Raw genomic sequence first — 11,068 nt, 5'->3', positions numbered from 1 at the left:
CCGGCTCCGGGCACTCAGCGGCACCGACGGGGCTCCCGCAGCCGGGGGATGCCGGGCCGGGGCACGGGGTTACCGGAGGTACCGGGGGCCGGGGGCGGGGGCGGGCGGGGCGGTGCCGCCTCCCGTCGGGGCGGAGCGCGGCGGGGCGGTTCCCGGGGTGGGGGCCGGCACCTGCAGGCGGGCCCGGGCCCGGGACCAGGACCGAGATCGGGATCGGGATCGGGATCCACCTGCGGCTCGGCGGGGGCAGCGCCCCGATCACTCCGGCACCGGCAGCGGCACCGGCAGCGGCATCGAGCCATGGGGCGGTGGGGGGGCTGCGCGGCCCCGCTCTGCCTCCTCCTGCTCCTGCTCCAGGTGAGGGACGGGACGGCGGGACCCGGGACGGCGGGACCCTGCCCGGGACTGACCCCTCTCTCCGGGCAGGCCGACCACCGGCTGTGTGAGCAGTTCGTGCCGTGCCAGCCCGGCTTCACCGCGGAGACCTTCAACCTCACGGTGCCCCGGGACAGCGTGGCGGTGGGGCAGGTGCTGGGGCGAGGTAAGGCGGGGAGCCGTGGGGACGGATGGGCGCGTGGCACTGGGGTGGTCCTGGGGATGGGCTGGGTGCACGGCGCTGGATTTGGCAACGGTGGACGAAGCCGTGGTTCCGTGCCTGCGCGGTGCCGGGGTGGCGATGGGGACACTCTCCACCTGACTCTGTGGGTGGCTGTGGAGACAGGGCCATGGGGCTGGCCCCACAGCAGTGGGGACAGGCTGGGTGCACACTGCCACAGGTGGCACCGCAGACACAGCCGCGGCAAGGGGCTGGGGCAGCGTGGGTGCCCATGCTCCCATGGCGGCGGGATGGTGGTGCGGCGCGGGGGCAGCGGGTGCCTCTCCCTGGGTGCGCCGGTGCGGGCGGTGCTGACTCAGGCGGCACAGGCCTGTTGGGGCTGGCGTGCTGCAGCATGGGGCCACACCGGCACCGTCCTGGTCCTGCCCCACACCTCGCCTGGCCGTGGGGACCCAGCACCCCGGGTTTGCAGGGGCAAACACCTGCCCTTCGCAGCCAGTGCAGGTTCCCCGGGCAGCCTTCGGCGTGCGGACGGTGGTGTCTCACCATGCCAGCGTAAAAGCCCCGTCTCACTGCGGTGGGTGCCGGCAGTGAGCTCTGCCTGCGTGGCTGTGCCGGGCTGGGCCCCAGCCTGGTTGCCAACCGCACACCGAGCCATGGCAGCCATGTGCTGGGGTGCTGCCGGCTCTGGGTGCACAGGGAGGCGCCAGGGAAGCGGGTGCTGGGGACCTGCGGCCGCTTTGGGGTGCCCTGTGCATCCCACCCCCCAACCCATGGGTGCTGGGGGGCCACACAGTGGCTGGATGCAGGCTCCCAGGGCAGCACTGGGGGTGTCGCCATCTGCGCTGACTAATGGTTGATGGTGGTGCTGGCACCCTGGTCTGCCGGGGGCAGCTGGGGCGGGCGCAGGGCTGGGAGTGCAAAGCACCACACTGGGGGCTCCTAAACCCCCCCGGTGGCAGAAGGGCTTCGCCTGGGCTGCGGGTATGCAGCTGGGAGCTGGACCCTGCCCCACACCTCAGGAATTGCCGGTTTGTTAGCTTTCTGGTTGATCATTAACAAAGCTGCAGTAGCCCTGGTCTCCATTGGAGCAGTGCCCAACATCAGGGTGATGGGCAGCCACAAGGCCTCAGCGTCTCCTCACTGCTTAGGGCTGGTCCCCAGAGCCTCAACCTGCTGGAAATTCCTCATCCCACCACCAGCACTTCCAGTTTTGGGTCCTGGGTGGAAACGGGGTGTGGGAGGAGGGAAGATGTCTGCTCATATGGGTCGTGTGCCAGCCTGGTGATGCCCGGCCATACCATGGTGATGCCCTGCCATGAAGGTGGACAAGTGTGGTGGGTGCTTGGCAATGCCATGCCACACAGCACACCAAAGCCCGCAACCAGGCTGCAGTGAGGGTGGGCTGACGAGCTGGCCTGTAATTAGGCTGATGAGTTGAGCGCAGTGTTTTCCCTCCAGCAGGTCAGGACAGGCCCCGCACAGCGCTGGGGCTGGGGAGACGAACACCTGCGTGGGGGTTGCGGCGTCCCCGGGGCTGGGCCAGGACCGGGCTGCTCTGCTCAGCGGGTGGTGGTGGTGTCTTTGGGGTGGCAGTGGGGGTCTCTGGGGTGGCAGGGCCCTGCAGGACATGGCAGGGGCTGGGACACTTCCCTGTCAGCCCTGGGTGGGGGAACCTCAAGTCTGAAGTCACAGCGAAACTTGGGTGACGTCAGTGGGCGCGCTGACAGGATGCGGCGCTCGCAGCACCTTTGCCCTGGCTGCCCACAGGCTGACGTGATCCACCCCCCCCCCGTCGCCAGCTTGCACCCCGGAACTGCCGTGCTTGCACAACCCACGCAGACCAGGCACCACCGGGGTGGTGACAGCCGGCAGCAGAGGGTGGTAGCATTGCCACAGCTCTGCCCGTGAGTCAGTCTGTGCCCAGCCCTGGTGAGACACCATGGGACGCAGGGTGGCTTGGTGGGCTGCTCTGGTCCCCATCCCGGTGCAGGGTCTCATCCCTCTGCCCTGGTTGGTAGTCTGGTAACGCAGGGTCTGGCTGCCCCAGCGCCCCGTGGGTGGTGGCGAGGGTCTGGAAGGGGGGGACCCCTCCAAGGGACCCCCATCCAGCTCTCCTGGCCTCCTGCCCCTCTGCAGGAGGAGAGGAGAGGGGCCCCCCGGCTGCCAGCCCCGGGGAGGGGAGGGTTACAGAAGGCTTTCCTTCAACTGAGGAGCTGGAACCACTGGAAAAACAGGTTGTGCACGGCCAGGTGGGAAGGGGGGGAGCGGGCGCTGAGTGCTCCTTGCACCTATTTGGCGTGGGTCTGAGCGCCGAGCACTCACTGCACCCAGTGAGGGGCTGGGGGCTGAGCACTGCCCACTCGCTGCTCCCATCCGGCACGGTGCCAGGTCCCAAGTGCCAAGTACTGTGCCTGTGCCCATAGGTGCTGGGGTGCCTCTCCCCACCACCGGCCCCCGCTGCGGCAGCACCCGGCCTGCCCTGGCACGTTCCTGCCCAGCCAGCCCCACCGGCTCCCCTGGCCCACAGCCTTTGCCGGGGGTCCCGCCGTGGGGCTGAGCTGGGCTGGCATCGTGCCGGCGGGTCCTCCCTGGCTGCCTGGGCTGGGTTGGGAGCACCGTGGTGGGCAGGGGGGGCAGCCCCCAGCCCAGGGCCTGGCAATCGCTCCCCACCTGCCTCCATCCTGCCGGCACCTCCGAATTCCTGGGCTGCAAGTGGGCTGACGTAAGGGCAGTGGGACCAGCAACGGCAGCCCCAGCCCCAGCAGTGGCCTCGTGCCCGGCGTTCGGGCGTGCTCGCTGCCCCCCACCCCAGGCACGTTGTCTTCCTGTGGCACAGCCCCGGCACCCACTCTGCACGGTGTGGGTCACGCCAGGGCCGGTGTGGGTCACGCCAGGGCCGGTGGCGGCAGCGCTGGCAGGGACCCCAGCCCGGGTGCTGCTAGTTCAAACAAACCATCTCGCAGACAAAGGGTGTTTGTTCAGGAGATCCCGGCAGCGAGGCACCCGCTCATGTGATGCCTGCTGACTGCCTGACACTGCCGCTGTGCTGCTCACAGCCTCCCCGCGGGCTGGCCATGGCCCCCGTGTGCTGGTCCTGGCTCATACTGTGCCCCAGCAGAGTGCCAAGCTGGTGACACCAGGACACTGTTGGTCCTAGTCAGTGGTGGGTGCCTGCTGTCCCTGGGGCCTCCCTGCAGCAGAGGTGTCGGAGGTCCCAAAGGGTGCCTGGGCAGGTTGAGTGCCCCAGCTGTCACCCAGCACCATGGGTGCACTGGGGCCAGTACCTTTCAGCCACACGGGTTAATGTTCCCCTCCTGCAGTGGGTCGCAGCCTGGGCTGTCCCTGCTGCAGACGTGTGGCCATGGTCCCCAGACGTGTGGGGGCTCAGGGACCCCACATGGGTCCTCAGGCACTGGGGCACCGTAACCCACCGGCCTGCAGTGCCCTGTGGATCAGCCCTGGCAACACACATGGCCCCCCCGGCCTGGCTGCCGGGGCACTGGGTGCCAGTGCAGGTGAGTGGGTGCTGCCGTGCTGCCCTTGTTTTTATTTGAAGAGCAGCCAGAGCAGCAGTACCCACTGCCACAGGCGTGGCACAGTGACATGCCACATGTGGGGATGTGTTGTGCCACATGTGGGGATGTGCTGTGCCACAGGGATGCACCATGCATGGGGATGTGCTGCATGGCAGGGATGTGCCATGTGCGGAGATGGGCTGTGCACAGTGCCGTGTGCGGGGATGTGCTCCACACAGCGGGGACACGCTGTGCTGCGTGCCGTTTGCCCCGTTGTCACAGGCTGCCAGGGATCCCACAGCACGGCAGGTTGTGCTGTGCCGTGTCCTGCACCAAAGCCACAGCAGGGATGCACTGTGTGTCATGCCATACACCCTGCTCGTGCCCAGGACAGGATCCTGGTAGGGCATGTGGCACTGTGCATGCTGTGTCCCCACTGCACCTGTGACCCCACGGTCCCCCCGAGCCTCCAAGCTGTGGCCATCATGCATGTGCCCATGCCCATGCACTGTCCTGCGCCCTCCTGCTCTGCTGCCTGCCTGTCCCATGGTGTCTGGCCTCCTGCCCTGCCCTCACCAGCTCCCCCTCGGGCAGCACCAGGAGCCCCCTGCCCACTCACTCTCCCTGTCCCCAGTGAGCTTTGTGAACTGTGGTGAGCAGCAGCGTGCCATGTACCTCTCGGATGACACACACTTCAGGGTGAGCAGGGATGGTGTCATTTCTGCAACCCGGCCCCTGCAGCTCCAGCAGCAGGAGATCAGCTTCTCTGTCTACGCATGGGACGTCTTGGGCAAGAAGCATTCGACCAGGGTGACCCTGCGCAGGTGGTGGCATCATCACCTCCACCAGCACCAGGTAAAGCGCAGCTCCTCTCCCTGGAGTCGCTGCACCCCTCTCCCCAGGGCAGGTTGTGCAGAAGGTTTGGCGAGGTGCTGGCACTGAGCCGAGCTGCTCTCCCTGCAGGACGCAGCGCCTGACGTGCTGATCTTCCCTAAGCACGGCCATGGCCTCCAGCGGCAGAAGAGGGACTGGGTCATCCCCCCCATCAACTGCCCCGAGAACGAGCGGGGACCCTTCCCCAAGAAGCTGGTGCAGGTACAGGGGATCGGGGCGCAGGGCAGGGGGGGTCCCCAGAGCACTGGGACACCCCTAACCCCCCCTTCTGCCGTGCTGCCAGATCAAATCCAACAAGGACAAGGAGACCACAGTTTTCTACAGCATCACGGGGCAGGGGGCGGACACCCCCCCTGTGGGCGTCTTCACCATTGAGCGGGAGACGGGGTGGCTGGAGGTGACGAAGCCGCTGGACCGGGAGGAGATCGATAAATACGTCGTGAGTGGGGGGCCGGGATGGGGAGGGGATGGTCCCTGGGGCCGCACACGAGCTGACGGTGCCCCTCGCAGCTCTTCTCCCACGCCGTGTCGGCCAACGGGCAGCCTGTGGAGGACCCCATGGAGATCATCATCACCGTCACAGACCAGAATGACAACCGGCCCATCTTCACCAAGCAAGTCTTTGTTGGCTATATTGAGGAGAACGCAAAGCCGGGTGCGTGGGGGACTGGCATGCCGTGGGCCCCGTGGCTGGGACCATGCAGGGCGCTGAGCCGGAGCTGTGCCAGGGTGTCCAGCTGGTTTCCTCTGATGAGTAAAATCCCCCCTGCTTGTCTCTGTGTCCAGGCACATCTGTGATGACCGTGAACGCCACAGATGCAGATGATGGGGTCAATGTGAACAACGGCATCATCAACTACTCCATCCTCAGCGAGGAGCCCAAGAGTGCGCAACGGATGTTCACCATTGACCCGGAGAAGGGCATCATCAGTGTCATCGGCACCGGGCTGGACCGAGAGGTGGGAACCCTCGCTGTGTCTCAGGGGACTGTGCACCAGCTCTGCAGTGGGACTTGCCGTGGGGAGCCAGGGATGCTGGAGCCCCAGGGTCTGGGCCAGTCTGGGGATTTGCCATCCCTGGGTCACTGCCCTGCTCTGGGGTGTCTGCAGCCCCAAGTCCATTTGGGATCTGCGCTAGGGACATTGCAGGGGCCCCCAGCTGTGCTGAGTCCCGGGGGCGGGTGGACTCCCAGTCGTTTGGGTGGGCAGTGGGGACGCTGGCAAGTGTCTGTGCTGGTGATGAATACCATGACTGGAGAAGGGTGGAAGAGCCGGCAGGTGATGTCCCCCCTAGAGAAGGGGGACATGCTGGACCCTACCCCTGCCCTAACCATGGTGATTTTGACTTGTAGACCACTCCCAACTACACACTAATCATCCAGGCTGCGGACCAGGAGGGCAGTGGCCTGACCAACACTGCCACCGCCATCGTGGAAGTCACCGACGCAAACGACAACCCTCCCATCTTCAACCCCACCTCGGTACCTGAGCCAGCTCCTGCGAGCCACTGCCCTCGCCGGGCCACCACGGCACGAGCCCCTGCACCCACCCCATGGTGGTGCCCAGGACCGTGCGGGTGACCATCCCTGTCCCCTCTCTTGCAGTATGAGGGGACGGTGAATGAAAATGAGGTGGGGGTGGTAGTGGCCCGGCTGCACGTGATGGACGGGGACATGCAGGGCTCCCCTGCCTGGCAAGCTGTCTACCGCATCAAGAGCGGAGACCAGGATGGTGACTTCAGCATCACCACCGACCCCAAAACCAACGATGGCATCCTGAAAACCGCCAAGGTGGGTCCTGCTGCTGCACAGCCGCCCTGGCACCAGCTGCCTCCCTGCCAGTGCTACCCAGCTCCTCTCTCCTGCCCCCCTCCAGGGCCTGGATTACGAGACCAGAAGCCGGTATAACCTCGTGGTGACAGTGGAGAATGCCGTCCCCTTCACCGTGCCCCTGCCGCTCTCCACAGCCAGTGTCCTGGTGTTGGTTGGAGATGTGAATGAAGCCCCTGTTTTCGTGCCCCCAGTTAAGAGGGTGGAGGTGATGGAGGATCTGCCACTGGGGCACCAGGTCACCTCCTACACTGCCCAGGACCCGGACAAGGATCAGAGGCAGAAAATCACGTGAGTGGGGGGGTGTTGGGGGTGGGGGGGGCATGCTGCGGTGCCCGAAGGGCTGCACTGTGCCACACGCTGCATCCCTCCTGCTGAACCCTCGCGTGTTCCAGGTACCGCATGGGCAGTGACCCCGCGGGGTGGCTGGCCATCGACCCTGAGAACGGCATCGTCACGGCAGCCCAGCCGCTGGACCGGGAGTCAATGCACGCCATCAACAGCACCTACAAGGCCATTGTCCTGGCGGTGGACAGTGGTGAGGAGCGCCCTGCCTTGCCCTTTGGGAAGGGGCTGTTGCTGCCTGCCCGTGTGCTGAGGCAGGGGCCAGGACTCCCTCCCGAGGTGCCTTGCTAACCCCTGGTCCTGCAGGGTCGCCGGATGCCACTGGCACAGGGACGCTGCTCCTTCTCCTCCAGGATGTGAACGACAACGGGCCCATGCCAGAGCCCCGGATCTTTGACATCTGCAACCGGCAGCCTGAGGAGCAGACGCTGAACATTGTCGACAAGGACCTGCCCCCCAACACCTACCCCTTCCAAGCAGGGCTGGAGCATGGCTCTGGTGCCAATTGGACTGTCAGGGTGATTGAACAAGGTAAGTGCCACCTAGTCTGGCCTGGCCACCCGCCCTCAGCATGGGGTGGTGAGGAGACACCGAGCAAGGGCCAGATCCCAGGTCCCCTTGGCTTTCTGTGCTCCCCCAAGCGCAGCTGGTGCTGGCCCCCACGATGGGCATCAGGTTGGGGAACTGCCACACGCAAAGCTCTGCACTGGTGCCGAGGGTGTCCCCAAACCGAGGAGGGGGGACCTGTCTCTGAGCCCAGCTCCTCTCTCTGGTGCAAGACCTGCTGGTGCTGAAGCTGGTGAAGCAGCTGGAGCCGGGGGAGTACAGCATCTTCCTGAAGCTGACCGATGGCCAGGGCAAGGTGCAGGTGACGCCAGTCAAAGCCCAGGTGTGCGACTGTGAAGGGCCAGCCAAAAACTGTGAGCGGCGAGCGTACATTGCTAGTGGCGTGGGCATCCCCACCATCCTGGGCATCCTGGGTGGCATCCTGGTGCTGCTGAGTGAGTACCACAGCATGGGGATGGGACGGGGCTGGAGCCACCCTCACCCTGCTGCCCTGACGCCGCTGCACTCTGCTTGCAGTCCTGCTGCTGCTGCTGCTGCTCTTCGCCAGGCGCAGGAGGGTGGTGAAGGAGCCACTGCTCCCACCTGAGGATGACATGCGGGACAACGTCTACCACTACGACGAGGAGGGTGGTGGTGAGGAGGACCAGGTGAGACGACTGTGCCAGGCTGGACCCTGCCCGCCAGGTCCCTGTGGCACTCTCCTCCTTCACACTCCAGGTCCCAGTGTAGCAGTGCTCGTGCCCATCCTTAAGCGTTGTTTCCCCATGTTCCCCCACCCTGTCCCCATGCAGGACTATGACCTGAGCCAGCTGCACCGGGGCCTGGATGCCCGCCCCGAGGTGATCCGCAATGATGTGGCCCCTCCACTGATGACTGCCCCCCAGTACCGGCCCCGGCCTGCCAATCCTGACGAGATCGGGAATTTCATCGATGAGGTGAGCCCCAGCCCCAGCCCCACACAGTGCTCTGGGAGGGGACTGGGAGGGGTGGAACCCCCATCCATGCGGGCACCATCAGGACACTGCCAGCGGCAGTGTCCCCAGCCTGGGGGGGGGACAGGCACTGACCCCTCTGCCCCCCACCCAGAACCTGAAGGCGGCAGACACGGACCCCACGGCCCCCCCCTACGACTCCCTGCTGGTGTTTGACTACGAGGGCAGCGGCTCAGAGGCCACCTCGCTCAGCTCCCTCAACTCCTCTGCCTCCGACCGCGACCAGGACTACGACTACCTCAACGACTGGGGCAGCCGCTTCAGGAAGCTGGCAGACCTCTACGGCGGCGGGGAGGACGACGACTAGGACCCCCCTGGCCCCGGCCCGGCTGGCAGCCACCCGTTGCAGGTGGCTCACCTCGTTTCACCCCAGCAGAGTCATGTTGCTCTTTGCCTGGGGGGCGGCCAACCCCCCTCCACATTCCCTCAACCTGGTGTCCACATCCCTCTTGTTCAGCATAGGGAAAGCTTGGGGTCACCAGGGCTAGGGGGGAGGTTTAAGGAGCCTGTGTGTTTCCTGTCTCTCCTCAGCTCCAGGCAGGGCATGGAGCCATTTGGTCTGTTCCCCGTCCTGGAGCCGAGGTGCTCCTGGCTGTGTGGGCCAGGATCAGCTCCTCTTCCCTGGCAGGGACAGGCCCCCGCCGCCTTCCTCCCTTTGCCACAGGGGAAAAAAGGGTTTCTCTGGCACTCCGAAATACCTCGTGCTCCCAGCCCCGACACAACCACTGACCTGCTGCCATGCTCAGATCATGAACCTGGTGCCAGAGAAGTGGGGTGGTGGGCACCATGCCTCTGCCAAAGTGGGGCGAGGTGATCAATAAATGCAGACCAAAGATGTGCCATCACATGCTATACGTGAGGGAATTACATTTTATAATATACATACAGGCAGATTTCTATTTTTCTGTATCCCAGATTATGATATGATTTCCTCCTGTGTCATGCCAGGTGTAATTATTGTGCAGTCAATGAAAGACACTTTCGGAAATCAAATGGCTTTACTGAAATTCTGAACTCTGTGTTTAGCTGTTGTCATTGTTTGTATTTTTTGTCATGGGAAAAGGGTCTGATGTGCTAGGAAACCAGCAATGATCTAGAGTTAATTGATTGCACGGTTTTTATATAAAATTGAAATAATAAATTGTTTTAAGAAAACCAAAACCCCTTTTCACTGTCTGCAGCTCTGCTGGTTTCACTGTGTGTGTCTGTGCTTAGAGGCTGGCCTGCCCTGCAAAGAGCAATTCCTCAGTGTAGTTGTGGCTGCTGCTGCCTCCAAAGTGCAGATGGCAAATGCCCAGTGCTGTGTAACAGGAACGGATCCATACTGGAGCACGTGTTTTCCCATCATCAGGGGCTGCGAGGAGGCAGGGCTGGCAGTTAACAGCAGGGCAGGGTTTTGCCTTGCACTGAGTCTACCTGGACAGGCCCTAGGGAAAGAAGAGCAAGGTGTGGCGTGAAAACTGGGCTTGTGCTGCCTTATGATGGTGGCCGTCTGTGCGCAAAGCCTGGCCCAATGCCCTGCCCCACTGACCTGCAAGGGCCACGCAGCAGAGCCGAGGCTGTTAGCAAGCCTGTGGGATCACTGATGTTTGTCCAAGCCTGTAATTGCTGTGACCTCACCTCAGAGGCCCTGCCTGGTAAGGAAACACAGAAGAGTAACATGCCCTGCAGTCCTTGAAGGCTTTCAAACATGCAGCAGCTTAGAATTCAGTCATCCTGCCTTGTTACAGTCTCAGAAAAGCAAATTGCTAACTGACGGTCTTTGCAACATGCACGTAAGCTGCCTGTTCCAAAGGTAGGTCTGGCCACTGACCCTGAGAGCAGGCAGTAATGCCCATCTTGCACACCGCTGTCTCCACATGCTGAGTGTGATCTGCAGATGGCTTTGGGCTCAGCCTTTTTAGATGGAATTGCTCGTTTCTTTCTGGAAGCTGCTAACTTTTGCTGGATTCAGCTAGAGCTCATGCTCAGCACAGGGGTGAGCCTTGGGGTGGGAGCTCTCCCGAAGTACCTGACCTGCCAGAGGGGCTGGTGCTGTTGAGCCCTGTGGAGAGCCGGCTGGGATAGGGGCCTACACGGCCGGCCTCACACCCCGCTGCCAGGTCAGGCCTGGCCTGGCCGGGTAGGAGCCAGCTGTGTCCCCTGCACTCCACCGGCGAGGAAGAACATGAGCTCCTGAGCTAGCGTGACCGAGGGCTGCACTCGCTGCCGTGCCTTGCTACCTCCGACTACACCGGGGCGGGCAGCAGCGCCGGCGGCCGCGCAGCCCTCGGGCCAGGCCCCAAGAATGGCGCCGCGCCGCGCCCCGCCCCGCCCCGCCCAAGATGGCGGCAGGCGGTGCTGCTCCGCCCCTTGCCCGACCGCCCCA

General features: G+C 64.2%; 1 protein-coding gene and 1 long non-coding RNA gene across 3 annotated transcripts; one reads left to right on the top strand and one right to left on the bottom strand.

Annotated features, from left to right (window-relative positions):
• The first annotated feature begins 176 nt into the window (after positions 1-176).
• Positions 177-9,861, top strand: CDH1 (cadherin 1). Of its 2 annotated transcripts, XM_037409302.1 has the most exons (16): positions 177-357; positions 427-541; positions 4,709-4,929; positions 5,038-5,169; positions 5,252-5,407; positions 5,479-5,623; positions 5,755-5,927; positions 6,320-6,448; positions 6,572-6,757; positions 6,843-7,087; positions 7,192-7,334; positions 7,448-7,672; positions 7,921-8,142; positions 8,225-8,355; positions 8,500-8,643; positions 8,795-9,861. In XM_037409302.1, exons 1-16 carry the CDS (start codon positions 301-303, stop codon positions 9,005-9,007), a joined length of 2,637 nt encoding a protein of 878 aa, XP_037265199.1. In that variant the 5' UTR covers positions 177-300; the 3' UTR covers positions 9,008-9,861. The 2 variants fall into 2 exon arrangements, with proteins under 2 accessions (XP_037265199.1, XP_037265198.1); XM_037409301.1 differs by lacking the exons at positions 177-357; positions 427-541 and adding an exon at positions 2,192-4,475.
• LOC119157913 lies at positions 9,553-10,970 on the bottom strand. Its single transcript, XR_005107698.1, has 3 exons — positions 10,717-10,970; positions 10,232-10,334; positions 9,553-10,127 (listed from the first exon to the last, which is right to left on the bottom strand). It is a non-coding gene; the product is annotated as an uncharacterized LOC119157913 (long non-coding RNA).
• Positions 10,971-11,068: the final 98 nt, after the last annotated feature.

Source organism: Falco rusticolus, chromosome 15 (assembly GCF_015220075.1).
Source record: "Falco rusticolus isolate bFalRus1 chromosome 15, bFalRus1.pri, whole genome shotgun sequence".
In the NCBI taxonomy this organism is placed as follows: Eukaryota; Metazoa; Chordata; class Aves; order Falconiformes; family Falconidae; genus Falco; species Falco rusticolus.
This window is presented reverse-complemented; position numbering and strand designations above follow the sequence as displayed.